The sequence below is a fragment of the Pseudorca crassidens genome, chromosome 20 (assembly GCF_039906515.1).
Source record: "Pseudorca crassidens isolate mPseCra1 chromosome 20, mPseCra1.hap1, whole genome shotgun sequence".
Classification (NCBI taxonomy): Eukaryota; Metazoa; Chordata; class Mammalia; order Artiodactyla; family Delphinidae; genus Pseudorca; species Pseudorca crassidens.
The window spans coordinates 13,519,316-13,541,992 of NC_090315.1; the positions used below are offsets into that span (position 1 = coordinate 13,519,316).

The following is a 22,677-nucleotide window of genomic DNA, read 5'->3' on the forward strand; positions in this document are numbered from 1 at the left end:
GCCCCGCCTCGCCGGACGTGACGTAAAGGGGTATGGGCCTTGTCTGGCTCCTCCCCTCTCCATTCGCGCGGTGAACCGCGAGCGCCTGGAGCTAGTCCAGGTTAGGTGTGGGGCGCCGGGATCGTGGTCCCGATCAGTGGGGCCCCTCGCAGCACCCTCGCAATTACCCCTACGTCCCCACACCCTCGAGTGACTAGTTTAGTCTCCCTATAACCCCCGGCGACGAGTCCGGCAGCGCGCCCATTCTTCACGCAGCGCCGGGAAGGACTTTCGAAGAGTTGGGAATTCTACTTGCGTGAGTTCGAGACCCGCCTCTGCTAGTTCCTAGCCGTGTTACCTTGAACGACTGACTTCCTCTCCCAACCCCCTGCCCCAGCCCCAGACTCAGTTTTCTCACCTGTAAAATGAGGATACATTATATTACTTTACTGTTTTGAAAAATGTGTGTTCAATGCCACAAGAGCCAGTCACTTTTACCAACTGGGAAACTGAGGCCCAGAGCAGTGAAAGAATTTGCCTAGGGTTCAATGACGGGCAAAACCAGGGTCTTAATCTCTGAAGCTAGAACGCCTGGTTTCAAAGCTTGGCTCCAGCACTTACTTCCTGGATGACCTCTCCCAACAGACTTGTCTCTTCAGAGCCTCCATTCCCCCATCTGTAAAAAGGGTTGTTATGGGGATATTTATTTATTTACAACAGCATTTACATTTGTATACTTGCTTTGTGCCAGGCGCTGTACTTACCGCTTTGTACCCAAAATCTTGTAAGGTAGGGTTGATCATCATCCCCATTGCACCGCCAAGGAAACAGAGGCACAGAAAGGCAAAGCGGTGAGTCAAGATCACACATCTAGGGAATTCTGACAGTCCAATGGTTAGGACTCTGTGCTTCCACTGCAGGGGGGCTGGGTTCGATCTCTTGACGGGGAACTAAGATCCCGCAAGCCGCGTGGAGAGGCCAAAAAAAGGGGCAAAAAAGATCACACATCTCAATTGTGTAGATTTGAACTTTGGCCCATCTAATCCAAAATTTAGGTCTTTGGTCACTATTTTTTTTTAAATATTTATTATTTTATTTATTTTGGCCGAGCCAGGTCTTAGTTGCAGCATGCATGCGGGATCTATTTCCCTGACCAGGGATCAAACCCCGGCCCCCTGCATTGGGAGTGCCTTACCCACTGGACCACCAGGGAAGTCCCTTTGGTCACTATCGAGTGATACAACTTGATTTTGAGGCTGGGGGTGTTGGAAGAAGAGCCGGAAGTAAGAATATTTTCTGTAAATCAGTCCCGCCTCTGCTCAGAATCCTCAGTGGTTGCCATTCTACTCGGGGGAAAAAAGCCACAGTCTTCACCATACCTGAGCTGGCTCTGCTTACCTCCCAGACCTCATCTAATCCTTTTCCCCTCACTCACTCTGCCCATTGGCATCTTTGCTATTTCTCTGAGATACCTTCAGCACAGGGACTTTACACTGGTTGTTCCCTCTGCCTGGAACATTCTTTCCTCAGCTATTTCAATCGCTCCTTCCCTCACCTCCTTCAGGTCTTTACTCAAACGATGTCTCCTCAGTGAGGCCTTTCCTTTCCACCCTATTTAAACGCACACTCTTCCCTCCTCTCCCTGCCCTTCCCTGGTTTGTTTTTCTCTTTAACAAGTGTCACCTTATTACATATACTTATGTATTTTATTGTGCCTCTCACCAGAAGCCAGCACCAAGAGGGCAAAGATTTTTGCCTGTATTGTTCCTTGCTGTGTCCCCAGTGCCTAGAAAAGCAAATGGTAAGCGCTCAATAGAAATTTTGAAAAGAATAGTTTTTCTATAAGAAATTTCTCTCATGTATAGAGCTCTTGTTCTGTACCAGCTCCGTGCCAACCTCTCTACAGACACCGTTTCACTGCATCCCTTTCTCACCAACACTGAGCAGGAGGGGATGCCATGGCCCCACTTTATAAATGGGGACACCGAGGCTCAGAGCTCTGCCAGCCTGTAGTCTTTGCTTGTAGCCACCAGGCTATTTGATATGATCTCATGTATCTGATACCAGGCTTGGTACCATGAGTCACAGCCCTGTAGGATAAGTTATTGTCATAGGTACTTTTTGTATATTTTGCCCCCAAGAGTGAGCTGCCACCTCGCTCCTGAGTCAGACCCTTGTGTCTGGAAGAGCACAGGGGGTGGTTTCTGTTTTGAAACAGTCACCTGGAAAGGGGCATTGGGCACAGACCCAGGGCTCTAAAATGAATCATCTCTTTACAGACCAATGGGAAGTCATAGCAGGGTCCCCCTAATGCATCATACAGGCTGGGAAGCTGAGATCCAGAAAGTGTTGAGGCTCTTCTGAGGTCACGTAGCACAGGGACAGAGACTTCTGTCCTGGAGCTAGTCCAGGTTAGGTGTGGGGCGGTCTGATTCCTGACAAAGGAAGGTCAGGGAGGTCTGATTCCTGACAAAGGGGGTTAGACAGGGTTTGGGGGAGGCAGTTCTGTGTGGGGAGTGTCATATCCTCTCTCCTCCCAGCCAGCTGCTTCTATTCCAGACTGTGAAAAGAGGGGTGAGTCAGTTTATGGGGGGGGGGGCGGGGAAGCAGGCTTTAAGCCCGTCCTCCCTCCCCCATCAACAACACACACACCCAGATGGGCCGGGAGCCGGTTTTCGGGATGCCAAGGCTCCTGAGTCAGCACGGGGAATCTTGGCCGAGTGTGTTCTGGAAAATGTCAGGCCTACGGGAAACAAAGGGCTCCCACTCACCATCCTGCAGGTGGGCGGGGAGCTGAGAGAGCAGGGTGTAGGAGGGAACAGGGGCCCAGCGTGCAAAGGGCTAGGTGTGAGGGGGTGCATGCACACCGAGGGAAACAGCTGGTGAGCAAGGCAGGGGGGTTATATGTGCAAGGGAGGAGGTTGGGTACTAGGATATGGGTATTTGAAGCAGAGGGTGAGTGTGCAAAGTGGAAGGGCTCCATGTGAAAGGGAAATGTTTGCTGGGAAGATGTGTGTTCAAAGGAGAGATGTTGAGCCTACTAGGGGTACAAATAAGGAAAACGGAGGCTGACAAAATGTTCGCGCAAAGGAGAGGTGTGGAGTTTGTAAAGGAGAGGAATGTTTGTAAAATAGACGGGTAGAAAACTAAAAGGTCCGCCGCGGACAAGGCACTTTGAAGTGAGTGGAAGGGCACAAAATAGCACGTGAGCGCTTCGGCTGTGGCCCAGCCCACCCTACCTTACCCTTAGGCCGTGGCCCAGCCCACCCTGAGGCCCCTGATCTGCTCCTCCGTCATTCGCTAGCTGACCGGAGGGGGCGGGCATGAGAAGCCTTCCAGAAATGCAGGAGCCGCCCCCCCGCCCCCCCCCACCCCCCCACCCCGCGCGCATAGCTGACCCAGAGCCGGGGAGTGGGTGCTTAGCAACCGGGGGAAGTACCCAGTAACGGGGTTGGTAGGGGGGAACACCGGAAGAGTTGTGGGTGCCTAGCAACCGAGGGGAAGGCGGTGCCTAGCAACGATGGGGGTGCTCAGAGGAGTGGAGAGGTAGCCCTGGAGGATCTGTGGGTGTCTAGCAACAGGGGAGGACCTTAGCAACGGCGCGGAGTGGGACCAGGGGAAAGTGGTTTGAAGAGGTGTTCGGGAAGAGCTATGGGATCTTAGCAACGAGAGAGGGAACCAGGCGAAACTGGGGGCCTGTTAACAGGGGAGGAAGTCTTTGGTGGTGGGAGTCTTAGGGTGGACACGGAGGAATGTGAGGCAAAGATGGGCAAAGCAGGGAGGTCAGTCCCACAATTCCTACCCGAATAATCCCTCCTCTTCTCCCCCAGACAATGTGGCTGGAGGTGGGGGGCCTACTACGGGGGACCTGTGGACAGTGGGGCCGGACTACTGGTCGGCCTTGTGGGGCCCTGGGGCCTGGGCCCCTCTGCTGGGTAAGAGGCTGGGGAGGGGTCTCCAAGGGGAGGAGGCTGAGGGAGGCTACAGGGAGGGGTCTAAAGGGGCCAGGCTGATGGTACGTTCTCCACTCGTTACCGGTGTTCACGTCTCTTGCAGGGGCCATGTGGGGGTCCTTGGACCCAAAAGCTTCACCAGGATGGGCCTGGCAGGGGCCTGGGTAAGGAGGACATTCGCAAGGCACGGGAGGCCCGGATCAGGAAGACAGCCCGGCCCCAGGTATCATTGACCCACACCCAGCAACACCCATGAAGGCAGCTGGCCTCCCGAGCTTGGGGAAGGGTGTGGTGGCAGGTTGGTTGGACTTCCTGGGTGCTGTGTCCACCTTTTCCCGCTCAGACCTTCTCTCCGTTTCCCAGCTGAGTGACCGTTCTCGAGAGCGCAAGGTGCCCACCTCCCGCATCAGCCGCTTGGCCAACTTTGGGGGTAGGTATGACTGTGGGAGATTGTGACCTAGATCAGAGGAGGTGACATTTACACAATGAAGCAAGGGAGAGAGTGGATCAGAGACAGAGAGAGGAGGGAGAGATGGGAAAAGAATGAAGGCAAAGTCCTATAGAACCAAGAGAAATAGAGAGGAATGTTGTGTTTATTGAGAACTTGAATGTGCAGGGCCCCATACACATGTGGTCTCTGCACTGAATCAATGAGTGTTTGTTTCCGTTCTGTAGATGAGGAAGTGGAGGCTAAGGGAGGTGAAGTGACTTGACCCTGGGTCATGCAGCAGGATTATTCAAACTTCAAGTCACAACCTGCATGAACTAATTTTCTTTTATTTATTTATTTATGGCTGTGTTGGGTCTGCTGCGTGCAGGCTTTCTCTAGTTGCGGCAAGTGGGGGCTACTCTTCATTGCAGTGTGTGGGCTTCTCACTGCAGTGGCATCTCTTGTGGAGCACGGCTCTAGGCGCATGAGCTTCAGTAGTTGTGGCACGTGGGCTCAGTAGTTGTGGCGCACGGGCTTAGTTTCTCCACAGCATGTGGGATCTTCCCGGACCAGGGCTTGAACCCGTGTCCGCTGCACTGGCAGGTGGATTCTTAACCACTGCACCACCAGGGAAGCCCTGCATGAAATAATTTAGCAGGTTGCAACCAGCATTAAAAAGAAGAATGGAGGACTTCCCTGGTGGTGCAGTGGTTAAGAATCCACCTGCCAGTGCAGCGGACACGGGTTCAAGCCCTGGTCCGGGAAGATCCCACATGCCGCGGAGAAACTAAGCCCGTGCGCCACAACTACTGAGCCTGCTCTCTAGAGCCCGCGAGCCACAACTACTGAACCCACGTGCCACAACTACTGAAGCCCGCACACCTAGAGCTCGTGCTCCCCAACAAGAGAAGACACCGCAATGAGAAGCCCACGCACTGCAACGAAGAGCATCCCCCGCTCGCCACAGCTAGAGAAAGCCCGCGCGCAGCAACGAAGACCCAACACAGCTAAAAAAAAAGAAGAAAAGAAGAAGAATGGAAAATATGTGTACATGTAGAGTAAGGGAAGGTCTTGTTTCATGAAACATTATGTATATATCGGTCTCTACTGGTTATAATGCGAACGTCTTCTTTACTGTGGATCATGGTTCAGGTTTTAAAGATACCGATTGAAGGAGTCAAATACACTGGTTAGACCTTTGGCACCAGGCTGCGTGGGGTTCAACAGGTGATTCTGCCGCATCCTCACTTTGTGACTCTGGATAAGTTACTTAACTTCTCTGAGCCTCGATTTCCTTTTCTGTAAAATGGAAGCTTTTCTGTAAAATTTCTCTCATGAGGGTGTGAGGACAAGATGAGTCAATGCATAAAAGGCACTGGGAATGGTTCCTGGCATGGAGAAAAGTGCTCCGAAAATGCCAACTACAATTATTTACAGAGATGGTGACAGTGAAAGAGGCAGAGTGACTCGAGATGTCTTTAAGGACAAGGAGACAGAGGAGGCAGAGGAAATCAGAGCCGGAGAGCTAACATCCAAAGGAGGAACTGAGGGAAAGAGGCCTAGACAGACATGCCAGGTGGACGGAAGGGCAGAGGTGGAGAAATAACTGACTTAGAAAAGGAGAGGTGAGCATGAAGAAGAGGAGATGTGGACAGAGAAACAGGAGTCATAGGAAGACAGAGAGTCCTGGGGGGATCATTTTGGGGCCTTCTTACCCATGGCTGCACACTAGAATCATCTGGGATGCTTAAAAGAAAAAGAATTCTGAGGCCTCATCTCAGGCCACTTCAACCAGAACCTCAGTGGTAGGGCCTGGGCATTGTATTTACAAAAGCTCCTCACATGACTCTGTGTGCAGCCAGGGGTGAGAACCACTAACCTGGGAGACAGAGACAAGGAGAGAAGGATGGAGAAAGAGGTAGTCTCACCTCCAAGGGAACCTCAAGCAGGGAGAAAGTGAGTAAGAGACTGATTTGGAGACAGAGGGATGCAAAGAGCTGACTACAAAGAGTTGGGAGACAGGTATACATAAAGAGAGACAGAGAGGAGAGAGGGTCAGTGGGGTGGGGAGGGGGTGGGGGAGGAGATCTCCCCAGGGCAAGTGGGCACTCAGGCTCCTCTCTCACTCCCCAGGACTGGCTGTGAGCTTGGGGCTGGGAGCACTAGCTGAGATGGCCAAGAAGTCCCTGCCCGGAGGACGTGTACAATCAGGTACGTGAACCATGCTGCCTGGGTCCACACCCTGGCCTTGCTGTGTGACCTGGGGTAAGTGGCTTCACCTCTCTGAGCCCCGGTTTCCTCAACTGGAGAATGGAGCTGATGATAACATAGCCACCTCTTAGGGTCATGGTGGAGTGCTCAGAACAGGGTGAAGCTGCTGTCAGGATGGTGTTGAGTAGAAGCAGGTCATGAGAGAAAAAGATGTAAGCCATCCAGAGTTGAGTGCTTAACTGTGACCAGGAGAGGAAGTGTGAAAACGGGAGTGCCGGTGAGGATCTGTGGACAACAGAGACAGACTGGGCTGTGTAGAGATCAGCATTTGTGGGTACGATTCCACAACATGTCGATGTCTTGAAACAAAAACGGGTGGATATTCTAGATGAAAAAGAGACTAGAGAGATAATAACTGACAAATGGAACGTGTGAGCCATGGTTGGATGTTCGAAAAGAAAATAACTATGAAAGACTTCTGGGTGGGCTTCCCTGGTGGTGCAGTGGTTGAGAATCTGCCTGCCAGTGCAGGGGACACGGGTTCGAGCCCTGGTCCGGGAGAATCCCACATGCCACGGAGCAACTAAGCCCGTGAGCCACAACTACTGAGCCTGCGCATCTGGAGCCTGTGCTCCGCAATGGGAGAGGCCACGACAGTGAGAGGCCCGCGCACCGCGATGAGGAGTGGCCCCCGGTCGCCGCAACTGGAGAAAGCCCTCGCACAGAAACCCAACACAGCCCAAAAAATAAATAAATAATAAATTAATTAAAATTAAAGAAAAAAAGAGAGATAGAAATCTAAACACTTTCAAAAGAAAAGACTTCTGGGGACGATTGGGAAAATCTGAATATGACTGGGTATTCAAGAATTAGCGTTAATTTTCTTGGGTGCGATGTTGGCACGGTGATTGTGTAGGGGATTATTATTATTCACACAAGTGGAGTGCAAATCAGTCAGCAAAAGTATTGGTCAGTGTCTGGGTACACACGCACAGATAAAGTGGGTGAGGCAGCATGTTAGAACATTGAATCAGGTATTCACGGTGCTACGAATGCAGTCTTTCTGTCTATTTGGATCTTTTTCAAAATAAAAAGTTGCGAGTAGGACTTGCCTGGTGGCGCAGTGGTTGAGAGTCTGCCTGCTGATGCAGGGGACACGGGTTCGTGCCCCGGTCCGGGAAGACTAGAGAAAGAACTAGAGAACTAGAGAAAGAACTAGAGAAAGCCCTCGCACAGAAACAAAGACCCAACACAGCCAAAAATAAATAAATAAAAATAAATAAATTTATTAAAAAAAAAAGGAATGTAGGACTGATCCATGCTATCGTGTGGTTGAATCTTGAAACACTATCCTAAGTGAAAGAAGGCAGAGACAAGAGGCCACATTTTTTTTTTTAAGGCCACATATCGTATGATTCCATTTATCTGAAATGTACAGAAGAGGCAAGTCTACAGAGATAGAAAGTAGATTAATGGTTTCCAGGGACTCAAGGGGAGGCAGATGCGGGAAATGGGAGGGGGTAACTGCTAACAGGTTAGCAGTGATGAAAATGTTCTGAAATTGATTGTGGTAATAGTTGCACAACTGAATATACTAGAAGCCATTGAACTGTGCACCTTAAAATGGGTGAATTATATCTTATATGAATTATATCTCAATAAAGCTATTAAAAAATAGAATGAGAACCCCAAGAACTTGTTTATGTGGGGTTGTATTTATGGATATTTGCCGTATTAGAGATTAAAACTGAAAAAAATTTTAAACACAAGAATACACACACACACATACACACACTCTCTCTCTCCATCAGCTGTCAGAGAAATGACGGCATCACAGGTCACAGCTTCTGGAAAACTCTACTGAACATTTGTGGGTGAATGAGAGTAAAAAAGGGCAAATAACATATTAATATTATTATGAAAATAGTTCTGATCTCACAGACCCTCCTAAAGGGTCTCAGGGGCCCCCAGAACACACTTAGAGAATTGCTGCCCTCGTTCTCCAGAAGCTCTTCTCGTGCTGTATTCTGGTACCTCCCCCCTCATTAAGGGTCTCCACTGTCTTGGCTTCTGACCCCCTGAGATTAGTTTTGTCTGTTTTTGCTCCTTTATACGCACGTAATCAGACAGTGTATTCTCGTATGTGTCTGGTTTTTTTGCTCAGCATTCTATCTGAGAGATGCATCCATGTTGCTGTGAGCGGTTGTATGTTGTTTATTCAACACTGTAATAGTCACCCTGTGACTATTCCACAATTCCTCTGTTCATTCTACTGATGGTCATTTGGGTTGTTTCCAGCTTGGGACTGTTATGAATAATGCTACTGTGAGCCTTCTTGGAGTATCTGTTGGTGGACACATTTATGCCTTTCTCTTGGGGATATACCTAGGAGGCAAATTGCATCAGGTATAGGTGTGTGCTTTACTGGAAACTTCCCAGCTGCTTTCCAAAGGGCTTGGGCCATGGCAGTCTCATCGGCAGTGTCGAGGTGCTCCACATCTTTGTCAACACTTGGTATTGTCTTTTTTGCCTTAGCCGTTCTGGTAGGTGTGCAGTGGTGTCATACTGATTATTTTTGTGGTTGCCATACTAATGATTATTCTCTCCACCCCAGAGGGAGGCTCCCGGCCGGGCTCCAGCATTTTCCTTTCGGAGGCCAATGCCGAGCGGATTGTGCAGACCTTGTGTACGGTTCGGGGGGCTGCCCTCAAGGTTGGCCAAATGCTCAGCATCCAGGGTACAGCATAACCCTTGACTCCTGACCCCTGACCTCAGTTCCACCCTACCCCACCTACCACCAAGCCCCAACTTCAGACTCCCACAGGGGCCCCTCCTGGCCTCTCCCCTCACTGCTTCCCTCTTCCCGATGTCTCCCAAGACAACAGCTTCATCAGCCCCCAGCTGCAGCGCATCTTCGAGCGGGTTCGCCAGAGCGCCGACTTCATGCCCCGCTGGCAGATGCAGGTGAGCGCCCAGAGGGGGAAAGGCTGGCGAGGGAGGCGTGCCTCACCTGCCTGGCCCTCCTGCCTTCATGGCTGTGCTCCCCGTCTCACTCTGAGCCTGTGTCCCCATCTGTTAAATGGGGACCACTAAAGCACACGTCTCATAGGATTGTTGTGATGAGTAAATGAGAGAATGGTGTAGAGCACTTAGTCGAGTTCCTGGCAGGCTCAGGGCTCTGTCAGGGCTGTTAAAGAGGCGGTGAATGGGCTTCCCTGGTGGCGCAGTGGTTGAGAGTCCACCTGCCAGTGCAGGGGACACGTGTCCGTGCCCCGGCCCAGGAAGATCCCACATGCCGCGGAGCGGCTGGGCCTGTGAGCCATGGCTGCTGAGCCTGGGCATCTGGAGCCTGTGCTCCGCAACGGGAGAGGCCGCAACGATGAGAGGCCTGCGTACTGCAAAAAAAAAAAAAAAGCGGTGAAGTGCTGTGGTCAGGGACCAGACTTCGGGAGTTCAAACCCTGGCTCTGCCACTTACTACCTGTGCGGTTAGACGTGTGGCCTGCCCTCTCTGTGCTTCAGTTACCTCATCTGTGATTGGTGGTAGTGATAGCAACGGCCACATCATGGGGCTATGGAAATCAGTGTATGTGTAAAGCACTTTGAAGGGTCCCTGACACCCCGTAAGTGACATGCAGGTGTTACCTGTTCTTATTACCGGTCTTTTAATTAAAGGAGAGAGTGTCTGTAAATAGACGGGCACAGCGCCAGGCACTGAGTAAATGCCTGGGCGAGGGTGTGGAATCCGGAATCCGGATCCCTTGCCATGTGACCCTGGACAACTACTGCCCTTCTCTGAACCACTTTATATAGGGCCCAGCCCACAGGAAGCTCTCTGTAAATTTTAGTTCTTCTTTATCACATTAACTTTTGAGTTAATAATACAATATATGGGTATAACGAAGGATTATTGTCAATCTTAACCTTACATAATAGCAATCCACACATCAGTCTGCACAGCCTTGGGAGTATGGGCTCAAGCTGGGCCTCCCAGTCTGCCAGCGCCTGGCTCATCACCTTGGTCAAGAGGTCTCTCTGAGCCTCAGTTTCCTCATCTGTAAAGTGGGGTAGCGGCCAAGAGCTTGGCCCAGGGCCCCACGTGTGGTGAGCGGGGTTATTAACGTGCAAAGCGCTCAGCACAGAATGTGAACCCGGCTGCCTGAAACCATGGTGATGATTGTCATGACCACTATCCCCAGAGAGTTCTGGAAGAGGAGCTCGGCAGGGACTGGCAGGCCAAGGTGGCCTCTCTGGAGGAGGTGCCCTTTGCTGCTGCCTCAATCGGGCAGGTGCACCAGGGCGTGCTGAGGGATGGGACAGAGGTGGCCGTGAAGATCCAGGTGAGAGGGGAGGTGGGGCGGGGGTGGGCTGGGCACCCGGCCGCCCCAGAGGGGTGACTCCCATCCTCCTCCCCTTCTCCCCTCCCAGTACCCAGGCGTCGCCCAGAGCATCCAGAGCGACATCCAGAACCTGCTGGCGGTGCTCAAGATGAGCGTGGCCGTGCCGGAGGGTGAGGCGCCCGATCCACCCTGACTGTGGGAGGGTCGCCCTGAAGAGGGAGAGCGGGGCTAGATGGGGGGGGCCGGGGAGGTGGAGGGCCAGCTCGGGGCAGGGTGTGCCCTTGTGTGTGGGAGCCTGAGTGAACGCCTCAGTCTGCGTGTTTGAGACAGAACAAAGGGACACCGCGGCGGGGAAAGCCCAGAGTAGTATGGGCGTGTGAGAAAAAGACAAACTCAGAGATGCCAACAGGAGCCCAGACAGAAATCCAGAAACAGACACACAGGGGGTGTGTGGAGAGGGACTGGAGGCCTGAGAAAGAACCACAGAAACAGGAAGGGAGCGTAAGTGGGACCTCGGGTGTGTGTCACAGCATGTGAGACAGCGCCTGGGGGAGATGGAGCAGAGGTGTGTGTGTGTGCGCGCACGCACGAGAGAGCGAGCGAGGGAGAGAGAGAGGAGAGAGGGAGGGAGTCAGGCCCAGAAGTAAGCTTCAGAGACACTGAGAGCAGTGTGAGAGAGTATGAAAAAAAGGACAGAGAGGGACTTCCCTGGCGGTCCAGTGGTTAGGACTCCACGCTGCCAGTGCAGGGAGCCCAGGTTCGATCCCTGGTCAGGGAACTAAGATGGGACCTAAGATCCCACATGCCACAAGGTGCGGCCAAAATATTTTTTAAAAAGAAAAATGGACAGAGAATAGGCGGCAGATGTGACTATGATGGGGGCCTAAGGACCGCTGTGTGTGCCTGAGAAAGAGACCCGAGCAGAGAGGCTTCCGTGGAGCCCGCAGTTGTGTGAAGGACAGAGGGGGAGTACGTGGCCAGACAGTGCGGGTAAAAGGCATGAAGTGGACGGGGTGAGGGACGGTGAGACAGGGACAGAGTGAGAGGCACGACTGGCAAGAGAAGACATCCCTGAGTGGGAGCCTGAGGGGTCGGGCAGGGGGCGAGGGGCAGGCTGTGGCCTTCCCTGTCTGACACGGCTGCCGCCCCTCAGGCCTGTTTGCAGAGCAGAGCCTGCAGGCCTTGCAGCGGGAGCTGGCTTTGGAATGCGACTACCGTCGTGAGGCGGCTTGTGCCCAGAACTTCAGGTGAGCCGAGGCCCCTACAGGCCCCTGGAGGCCCCCTTCCTCCCTCCAGCTTCCCTCCCGGGCTGAGAGAGAGGTGGATGCCCTCACAGCCTCCGGCAGCTGGAGCCCTGGGGTAGGGCTGACAGACTCTTTCTCTTCATTTGTTCATCCATCCATGCCTTCACTCATTACTTCGTTCACACCCTGTGTCCTCTGTGAGCTTAGGCAGGTCACTTCCTCTCTCTAAATGTCTCTACTTTCTCATCTGTCAAATGGGACGCAGAACCACTGCAGTCTGATGGGGGAGACAGACTTGTCAACAGGCACTCCGTCACACGAGATACCGTTACACCCACCAGACTAACAGAGATGAAGCAGTCTGTCTGTGTCAAGAGTTGGAGAGAACGGGGCTCCAGGGCATCCTTTGTACACTGTGGACAGAGGGAGAAATTGACACAAGCATTTTGGAGAACGGTTGGGCATCATCAAGCCTCAGTGTTCACATCCAACCCAACAGTTGCGCTCCTGGCTAAATACTCTAGTGACCCTTAATGCCAGTACACGCCATCAGACTTCGAGAATACTCAGAGCCGCAACAGCCCCAAACTGGAAACAACCCAAATCTATCAAATTCATCCAACAGGGTGGATAAATAAGTTACGGTATGTTCATCGGCACAATTCGTACAGCATCAAAAATGAATGAACTACAGCTACACGGAACAGTGGTTGTATCTTAGCGGCGTCATGATAAGCGGCAATTAATTACACCTCGGTGAGACCTTCCACAGCGTGGAGCATGGCCCACACGTTTACTGAGCCCAGCTCCGTAGATACGAAGCCAGAGAAAGGGCAGTAGAAGGCAATGGTTAGGGGCATGATCTCAGATGTGGGATCCAGTCAGGATCCAGTCCTGGGTCAGCCCTTAACAGGCTGGGTGGCCTTAATCTGCCCAGCGGCCTTAGGAGAGCATCCTCCTCAGGGGGAGTGAGGATAAAAGGGAATTGTGCTGACTGAATGCTCAGCAGAGTCCTGCCCTGTGAGGAGCAGATCAAACGTCAGAGATCTGATAAACAAGGACAAAAATACAAGCCCCCAAAGCAGGACCTGGAGATGGAGAGTGTCAGCTGGGCTGGGCCAGAGCACTCCAGTGTGGGATCTGGGGAGACCCCCACCTCACGGGATTTCCCAGTGCTCTTAGGATAAAACCCACATCATTGGGCTTCCCTGGTGGCGCAGTGGTTGAGAGTCCACCTGCCGATGCGGAGGACGCGGGTTCGTGCCCCGGTCCGGGAAGATCCCACGTGCCGCGGAGCGGCTGGGCCCGTGAGCCATGGCCGCTGGGCCTGCGTGTCCGGAGCCTGTGCTCCGCAACGGGAGAGGCCACAACAGTGAGAGGCCCACGTACCGCAAAAAAAAAAAAAAAAAAAAAAACCCCACATCATTTCTCATTTCCCGGCTCCTCCCCATCTCCCTGTCCGCCCACCCCCCAACTCCAGCCATCCCACAGGTCCCCAACCAGAGGCCTCGCTCATATTCTTTGCCTCCCAGATATTGCGTTGACACACCTATCTCAATCTATCATTGGTCTGTTTGTTAGAGTGTGGTCTCTGCTGTGTGTGGGGGGGGTCGCGCCTGGGGCTCATCTACTGCTCTGTCACCCAGCATCATCCAGCCCAGGGATGGACACCGAGAAAGGTTCTTTCCCTTTATTAGCCAGTGTTCAGAGTAATGACTCCAAGGAGTGGCCAGTGAGCATCACTGTGGACTCGGAGATTTGTATGCGAGTGAGTGTTTTTTGGATGGATTCATTGATAAGTTGATCAGAAAGTCATGCTCACCAAGCTTAATGAATACACTGAGTTCATCCCGGGGCGACCAACAGAGAAGTGTTTCCGGAAGGGAGATGGTTATTGGGTCTCCAGCAGCACCCAGCTTAGGCGCAGACACAGAGTGGGTGCCATGGAGATATTTGGTGAATGAGTGAATGAGTGAAATGTCTGAATGAATGTCCATCCAACCAGGTATTGGCCATCACTCCAGACAGACAGGAAAGAGAAGGGCAGGAGGAAAGGCAAGACCAAGACTGTTCATGGAAGACTCCTCAGAGGAGGGGGAGGCCTCGAGCAGGGCCACAGGGGCCTGAAGTGTGAAGTCCCATCCCCGCCCCTCCCATCTGCCCCAGGCAGCTGTTGGCAGACGACCCCTTCTTTCGGGTGCCAGCCGTTATTCAGGAGCTGTGCACGACGCGGGTGCTGGGCATGGAGCTGGCTGGAGGGGTCCCGCTGGACCAGTGCCAGGGCTTGAGCCAGGACATCCGGAACCAGGTATGTGGGGCTCATGGGACAGTAGGGAGGGTGCTGCTCTGGGGCACAGCTGACAGGGCAACCCAGACCCATGGTCCTTCTCCAGGCCTGAGAGGGCTTTACAGGGGCACATGGCTCTGAGATGTCTGTTGCTCCTCCTTCCCACCCCAGATCTGCTTCCAGCTCCTGAGGCTTTGTCTTCGGGAGCTGTTTGAGTTCCGATTCATGCAGACGGACCCCAACTGGGCCAACTTCCTGTATGATGCCTCCAGCCACCAGGTTGGTTCCTTGTGTTGTGTGTCAGGGTACATTAGCTGCTGTAACAGATATTTCCCAATATGGCAGTAGCTCAACACAGTAGTAGTTGATTACCCAGGTAACAGGCTGGAGTGGCCCTCCTCCATGCAGTGAGTCAGGGACCCAGGCTCCTTCCCTTTTGTGAGTGTGCTATCCCCTAGGACTTGAAAGGCTCTCCTTCCAGTGCAAGGGGAAAGCGAGGTTGAGAGGGTAACCCACTGTCTAACTGCTTTGGCTGGAAGTGACCCATCGTTCCCTTCACCATTCCACCGATAAGAACTGGTCATGGGGCTAGTCTAGATGCAGGGGCTGCTGGGAAATGGAGTCCCTGGCTGGGCAGTGGCTCCCTGGTGGCAGTGGAGAAGAGGGAGCACCACTTTTGCAAGACAGTCATCATTACCACACCCATCATTCATTTAGAACACACCAAGCACCTACTGCCTCTTGAAAGTGATGCCAGGACAACCTGATCCTTGCCTTCCCAGAGTTCTCAGTCCAGTGCAGGGACCCATCACCAGAGAGTGTGACCTGGAGTTAATCCCTTGATGAGGAAGCACAGGCGAGGGCCCAGTGATGGGGGAGGCACAGGGGGCGGTGGGAAGCCAGGAAAAGTGGCTGACCCTGCCTGGAGTGGGTGGGGCCAAGGAAGGTGAAAGCAGAAAGACAAGAGGAGGACGGCCATCCAAGGAGCAGGGAGGAGCATACTTGGCAAAGGACACAGGCTGTCCAAAGGCCTGGGGGTGACAGTTGGGACTGAAAAACTCTCAGCGTGCATGGTTGCTAAGTGGCTCTCCAAAGTGGTCCGTGCCATTCTGTCCCCAGAGGGGTCTTTCTAAAACACAAATCTGGCCAAGCTGTCCCTTCTACAGCTTCCAACACCCTCAGGATCAAGTGAGCCCTGTGCTGGGTGTGACATGACCCCACTTAGTCCAGCCTCAGTCCCTTGACACCCTCTTCCCCCCAAGTGCACAGACAGCCTGCATCCCTCCAAGGCTCACACCCCAGGGGGGGTGTTTTCCTTCCTCGGGTGTGGTGATAAGAGGCCTGACGTCAATTTACTGGGTCTGAACAGCAGTTTTTGTTTTAAAAGGATAGAATGTGTTGCAGATGGGAGGGATGCATATTATTTCAGGACACTTTTGTTTTATGTTTATATGTGCATGTGCACTGGTGCCCAGGACAATCTGCATTTCTTTTTTTTTTTTATAACTTTATTTTATTTATTTATTTATTTTTGGCCGCATTGGGTCTTCGTTGCTGTGCGCGAGGTTTCTCTAGTTGTGGCGAGCGGGGGCTACTCTTCGTTGGGGTGGGTGGGCTTCTCACTGCGGTGGCTTCTCTTGTTGCAGAGCATGGACACCAGACACGTGGGCTTCAGTAGTTGCAGCACGTGGGCTCTAGAGCGCAGGCTCAGTAGTTGTGGCACACGGGCTTAGTTGCTCCGCAGCATGTGGGATCTTCCTGGCCCAGGGCTTGAACCTGTGTCCCCTGCATTGGTAGGTGGATTCTTAACCACTGCACCACCAGGGAAGCCCCTAATCTTCATTTCTTGCTGTGGGTTATGATAAACAGTTTGAACTCCACTGTTGTAGAGAAACTTACACACATGTTCATGGGGTACTGCTTTTTTTTTTGCCGTTTTTTAAACATTTCAACTTTATTTGGTTCATTTTATCTACATTATTTTATTTACTTATTTTAAATTTTTAAAATTAATTAATTAATTTTTGGCTGCGTTGGGTCTTTGTTGTGGTACGCGGGCTTCTCCTGTTGCGGAGCACGGGTTCTAGGCGCATGGGCTTCAACAGTTGTGGTGTATGGGCTCAGTAGTTGTGTCTCACGGGCTCTAGAGCGCAGGCTCAGTAGTTGTGGCACACGGGCTTAGTTGCTCCGTGGCATGTGGGATCTTCCCGGACCAGGGATCGAACCCGTGTCCCCTGCATTGGCAGGCGGATTCTTAACCACTGCATGACCAGGGAAGTCCCTTTTTTTTGAATTTTATGTTATTTATTTTTTTATATAGCAGGTTCTTATTAGTTATCTGTTGTGTACATATTAGTGTATAGATGTCAATCCCAATCTCCCAGTTCATCCCACCACCACCTCCCCACCCCATCCCACCCCGCCCCTTTCCCCCCTTGGTATCCATACGTTTGTTCTCTACATCTGCGAGCACTGCTTCTAACAGCAAAACCTAGAAATAACCACAGTGCCCATCAAGCAGATAACTATGATATATTCACGCAACAAAATCTTACACGGCGGTGAAGGAATGAATGAGCTAGAGCGATGGGGATGCATTGCAAAACCATGTCGAACACAAAGAACTTGCAGCATAACTATTATAAATACCATTTAAATGACGTTTTAAAATATGCAAAACATTAGTACGTTTTGTTCATGGATCCACATATGTATAGAAAACATAGCAACACGTGCATGGGAATTTCAGGAAACAATTTAATAATAAAAATAATTTCAGGAAAGTGGTGACCCTGGAAGAGAGGGTGGGGATGGGGGGAGGTAGGATCAGGCCCCACTTAGATTGGTAGTATTTCATATTTTAAACTGGGTGGTAGGATTTGTGGATGTTGGTTTTACTTTCCCATATATTTTATTATTCTCCAGATTTTTTTTTCTGAGCCTAAAACATGTTATTATAAAAACAACTAGGACCCCAAAAATAAAAACCACGTCCCTTCAGCTTCACGTGGGGGTGGATTGATGTGTGGAGATCGGAAGCCAGGAGCCCAGGGGAGGCAGCTGGGCGGGGACTTGGGCTGGAGGGGCAGCGTGTGGGGAGAGAGGGACAGACCCTGGCACCCCCATAGACAATGGGGAGCACTGGTGGACTCCCAGTGTCCCTTTCACCATCCTTCATTTCCAGGTGATCTTGCTGGACTTCGGTGCAAGCCGGGAATTTGGGACTGAATTCACAGACCATTATATCGAGGTGAGTTCCCCCAATCCTGGAGTCTCTGAAGGGTCGAGCCTCAAGCCAGATAGTAAGGCTTGTAGAGAAGGAGAAACACAGTATCTGGAATGAAGAAATAAATAATAGTGATATTAATAGCAGCTAACAAATACCAAGCACTTAATATTATGTCAGGCACCGTTTTAAGTGCTGTACATGTGGTAGCTGATCTGAACCAGAAGCAACTCTATGAGGTGAGGACCATTTTTAACCCCATTTTACAGAGGAAGTAACTGGGGCTCTGAGACGTTAAGTCACTTGCCCAAGGTCACAGCAGCCCTGGGATTCAAACTCAGGGAGTCTGGTTACACAGCCCATGTTCCCAACCCCTCACTAGCTGCCTCTTAAGAGAAAGGCCCACGATGGCCAGCCTGTCACCCCCCCACACCCGATGCTGTCCAGGGCCTTGGTGTCCAGCCTTGTGCTCACACACCTCCCCTCCAGCTGCTCCCTAGTGAGCAGTTCTCTCTTTGAGAAGTGTTTCCTCACTTTATGTTGCCCGTCCTTCCCACCCACAGAGGTTGATTTGTCTCAGAGCCCACAGAAAACACCATCTCATTAATTTGTTGAGATTGGACATTCGACCTGGGTCTTCCTTTTTTTTTGGTTGCATTGAGTTCATTGCTGCATGAGGGCTTTCTCTAGTTGTGGCGAGCAGGGGCTACTCTTTGTTGCGGAGCACGGGCTCTAGGTGCGTGGGCTTCAGTAGTTGTGGTGCACAGGCTCAGTAGTTGTGGCCCACGGGTTTAGTTGCTCCGTGGCATGTGGGATCTTCCTGGACCAGGGCTTGAACCCGTGTCCCCTGCATTGGCAGGCGGATTCTTAACCACTGCGCCACCAGGGAAGCCCCTCAACCTGGGTCTTCTAATAACTGGGTCATCAATTCAAACGTTCTCTGACCCCCCTCTGTGCCTAGTCCTATTCTAGACGATACTGGGGACAACAGTGACCAATGCAGTCCAGGTCTCTGCCTTCACAAAACTCACAGTCCAGTAGGGGGACAGAAAGGACCAGAGTGGTCAGGGCTGGGATGGGAGAATCACGGGGGACTGAGGGAGACCGGATGAGGAGCCTGGCCTGACCTAGGGGGTCAGGGAGGGCTTCCTGGAGGAGAAGACATCAGAGTTGAGACCTGAGGGATGAGGAGACCAATCAGGAAGAAACTAGGAGGGTACTCCAGACAGATAACATGGGCAAAGGCCAAGGGGTGGAAAAGGATATTCCGACTAGAGCAGCACTTCTCAAACTTTAATGTGCATGAGAACCCCACCACCACCATGATCATGTCAAAATGCAGATTCTGGTCTGGAGTTAGGCTTAAGGTGCTGCCTTTCTAACACGCTCCCAGGTGATGCCAAAGCTACTTGTACAGGGACCGCACTCCGAGTAGTAAGATCCCAGAGGACCAAAGGGAAGTTCACGTTTGGAGTGGGCAGGCAGGTGGGGACAGAGCAGGAGGCAGCAGTGAGGCTGCAGCCCAGTCACGCTGGGTCTCTGAAGCCATGCTTTGCACCTTGTACTTTATTCGGGTGCCCTGGGGAGCCGTGGAAGGGATTGGAGCAGGGGAGGGACAGAGAATTTGGAAATTCCTGAATAACGAGTGGTCTTTTAAGACAGGCCGGGAGCCTGGGCGGGTGGGGACTGGAGGGGATTCTGACCTGAGGACTGGGGGATGGTGGGGCCACCCTTTAGATGGGGACGAGAAGGAATTGGCAACCCCCCCCCCACACACACACACAGGCTCCTTGGGGCCCTCTCTGCAGGCCACTCGGGGCACAAAGCCGAGGCCTCTCTGGGTAGTTGGGACATCCCCTGCCCCTCCCCACCACAGGCCTGTTCAGCACGGCCCTCCTGCCGCCTCCCCAGCCTTCTCCAGTTTAAGAAAGGCCTGTCACACGGACCCCCCAAGGACCACAGGCGTGACAGATGGCCAGACAGGCTGGGGCAGGGGGAGCTGGGACGGAACAGGACTGCCAGCTTTAATCCTGTATTCCCCTTCCTCCCAAGAAGGGGCAGCTCAGTGGTGAAGGGTTCGTCCCAGTTCCCCTCCTCTCCTTGCTGTTCCCCACTCGGAGCCTGTTTCCTCGTCTGTGAAGTAGGGACCCTCCTCTTTACCTCTTAATAGTAATAGTAGCTCGTAATATTTATGGCCTTTCCTACACGCGGGCACCGTGCGAAGCACTCCACAGATAGACCTCCTTCATCCTCCAAGAACCTGGCAAGGAGGATGCTTTCATCATCCCCACTTCACAGATGAGAAAGCAGAGGCCCAAAAAGCAAAGCGACTTGCCCCAGAGTCAGCCAGCAAGTGGCAGAGCTGGGATGGAGCCCAAGCAGGCTGGCTCCCACTTCTGTCTGTCCGTGTGCCCTCAACTCCTGCCCATCCTGTGTGGCTGGAGAGCTGCTTAGCTCCAAACACTGATTTGCTAACAAGGGGTTTTCACCAAAGGCCTCCTGAGTGAGCGCCACTTGGGACTAAACCCAGCCGGGATCCCTGCCTTCCTGGGGCTCCAAGTCCAGGGCAGGAACCAGGCATCAACAGACATCAAGCAGGTGATCACAGAGATGGCAACCTCAGAGGCAGTTCTGGGTCATGATCACATACTTGCCCAATTAAGTGTTTGGACCCATGGGTACCACTTGACATCTGCTTTCCTCTGTGCTGTTTCACTGTGGTAGTTTCCAGGCAGGCTCTGCCTTCCCAGCCAGGTGGGCAGAACACCTGACCACTGCAGCCCCAGGCTCTGGAACAGTCTTGAGAGAGACACAGACAGGGGTAAGGTGGGGAAGGAGAGGCTTCTAGGTGAGAGGGCTTAGGTAGATGAGAACAGAAGGGGGTACTGGCAGGGCCCAGCTTCTAGCTCCCACCTCCAGACCCCTCCTTGAGTCCCTCTGACCCTGTGCCCACATCCGTCTCCCCAGGTGGTGATGGCTGCAGCCAACGGAGACAGAGACCGGGTCCTGCAGAAATCCCGAGACCTCAAATTTCTCACAGGCTTTGAGACCAAGGTTGGGAGAGTAGGGGCTGGTGTCTCGGGGGGAGTGGGGAGCTGCTTCTCTCTACTGGGGAAACTGTGGATGAGTGAGGAACTCTAAGGGGGCTGCTTATCTGTACTGGGGGTTCTGGGGAGCGTGAGGGAATGGGGGCTGCTTGGCTACTCAGGAATCCTGAGAAAATGGGCACCACTTATCTGTTCTAGAGGGAGGAATGGGGGACTGCTGGTGGATATGGGGAGGGGGGTCGGGGAACAGAGGCTGCTTCTCTGTTCTAGAGAGAGTGAGGGCTATTTGTCTACTGGAGGCCCTGAGAGGACAGGAAGGGACCTTGCTTTTGGGAGGAGTAGGGGGCTGCTTGTCACTTAGGAGGTCTGGAAGGGGTGGAGGCTGCCTATTACTCTCTGGGGAGTTGGGGGCTTGTGTTTATACTTGAGACCCTGGGGGAATGGAGGGCTGTATGTCCACACTGGTTGCCTCTGGTTTCCCCAACCCCTAGGCATTCTCGGACGCCCACGTGGAGGCCGTGATGATCCTGGGGGAGCCCTTCGCCACCCAGGGCCCCTACGACTTTGGAGCGGGTGATACTGCCCGCCGTGTGCAGGGCCTCATCCCTGTACTGCTGCAGCACCGGCTTCGCCCACCGCCTGAAGAGACCTATGCCCTGCACAGAAAGCTGGCGGGGGCTTTCCTGGCCTGTGCCCGCCTCCATGCCCACATCGCCTGCCGGGACCTCTTCCAGGACACCTACCACCGCTACTGGGCCAGTCGTCAGGCATAGCCACTGCCCGAAGCCTCCTAACCAGAGGGATGTCTGCTCCGACCCCTCAGAGACTCCATCTCGGGATTCCAGCCCCATAGCAGGCCATCCCCTGCTCTGAGGCCTCCTTCCCTCTCTGCTGCAGGTCTGGGGACCCACCTTGGGCTTGGGACTAGGGAACTCCAGCTTCATAGCCCCGTATCCTGCTCTCCCCACTCCAAAGGGAGCATCCAGGAACTCCACCCAGCTATTAATTTATGTCTGCCAACATGTGAGAGAGCCTTAGGCCCCTCCGCACTGCCATTGTGGAGATCAGACTCACCTAGACGGGGAGCCCCAGACCTCTGCGTCAGGTCTCCCCCAGATGTGGCCGGTGTTTGAATCTTCGGTCCTAATAAAAGTGGCCCTCCCCTTCCCCCAGCTCTTTTCTCTGCGCTGAGGCGGGAGGGAGAGGAGCTCGCAGGCTGCCTCCAGGTGCAGATGGCCAGCCCCCCTCCTACCCTGTTGTCTGAAAGCCCCAGTCCTGCCTGGGCCATCTGTTGCGGGGACCCTCCTTCTCCCCTTTCCCTACCCCCCACCCTGCCCCTTCCGCACGTGCTGACCACCTGCTCCGAAGGCTGTGGCAGCTGAGAAGGCCTCCCACCCCCACCCCCACCCCCACTCCCCGGCTCCACCACAACACACACACCACCTCCCAGCCTCCTGGCTCCCTCCACTCGGCTCCCAGCAACCTCGCTTTTGCTAATGGGCCTTAATGCCCCTGCCAGCTGCTTTGCCAAACCCACAGGATTGGGCGGGTGCGGGGGCACTTGGGCGGCCAGAACCGCTCGCCGGTCCCAGCCTGGCGCCCCCGCCCCCAAAGCTGAACCGATCGCGCACCAGGACGCCGGGGTCTGTTCATTCCCCCTCTCCTGGCAAAAGTGCCTCGTCACCGCTTCTGCCCGCCCCCGCTGGGCTGGGAGAACCGTGGGGTTAGCTGGAAGATTTGGGGATGAGAGACCTCGAGGCGCCTCCCGAAGCAAATCTTTCGGACGCGGAACTTAAAGGGATCTGAGGTCAGGGGTCACGGAGGGGAAGGGAGCCCACGCCTGGATGGACCTAGGGGAAAGTGTCAGCGAGATTCACGTGCGTGCTCAGCCCAGGACTGGCCAGTGGGCGTGGCGGGGCGGTGGCCACACCGGAGGAGGCGGAGTCGTGATTGCGTATAGG

The 22,677-nt window shown here is 53.3% G+C and overlaps 1 protein-coding gene and 1 long non-coding RNA gene across 13 annotated transcripts; one reads left to right on the forward strand and one right to left on the reverse strand.

The window, feature by feature from the left end:
• The first annotated feature begins 34 nt into the window (after positions 1-34).
• COQ8B (coenzyme Q8B) lies at positions 35-21,883 on the forward strand. Of its 11 annotated transcripts, none has more exons than XM_067721207.1 (18): positions 35-295; positions 731-830; positions 1,137-1,262; positions 1,705-1,780; positions 3,810-3,914; positions 4,036-4,155; positions 4,296-4,362; positions 6,496-6,573; positions 9,188-9,310; positions 9,452-9,537; positions 10,772-10,912; positions 11,001-11,082; positions 12,066-12,159; positions 14,323-14,464; positions 14,615-14,722; positions 17,628-17,693; positions 20,637-20,723; positions 21,208-21,883. In XM_067721207.1, exons 4-18 carry the CDS (start codon positions 1,778-1,780, stop codon positions 21,487-21,489), a joined length of 1,584 nt encoding a protein of 527 aa, XP_067577308.1. In that variant the 5' UTR covers positions 35-295; positions 731-830; positions 1,137-1,262; positions 1,705-1,777; the 3' UTR covers positions 21,490-21,883. The 11 variants fall into 11 exon arrangements, with proteins under 11 accessions (XP_067577308.1, XP_067577311.1, XP_067577306.1 ...); XM_067721210.1 differs by having other exon boundaries at positions 773-830; XM_067721205.1 differs by lacking the exon at positions 1,137-1,262.
• Positions 17,183-22,601, reverse strand: LOC137215685 (uncharacterized). 2 transcript variants are annotated; one of them, XR_010939379.1, is made up of 3 exons: positions 22,348-22,601; positions 20,320-20,468; positions 17,183-17,777 (listed from the first exon to the last, which is right to left on the reverse strand). It is a non-coding gene; the product is annotated as an uncharacterized lncRNA (long non-coding RNA). The 2 variants fall into 2 exon arrangements; XR_010939378.1 differs by lacking the exon at positions 22,348-22,601 and adding an exon at positions 21,791-21,933.
• Positions 22,602-22,677: the final 76 nt, after the last annotated feature.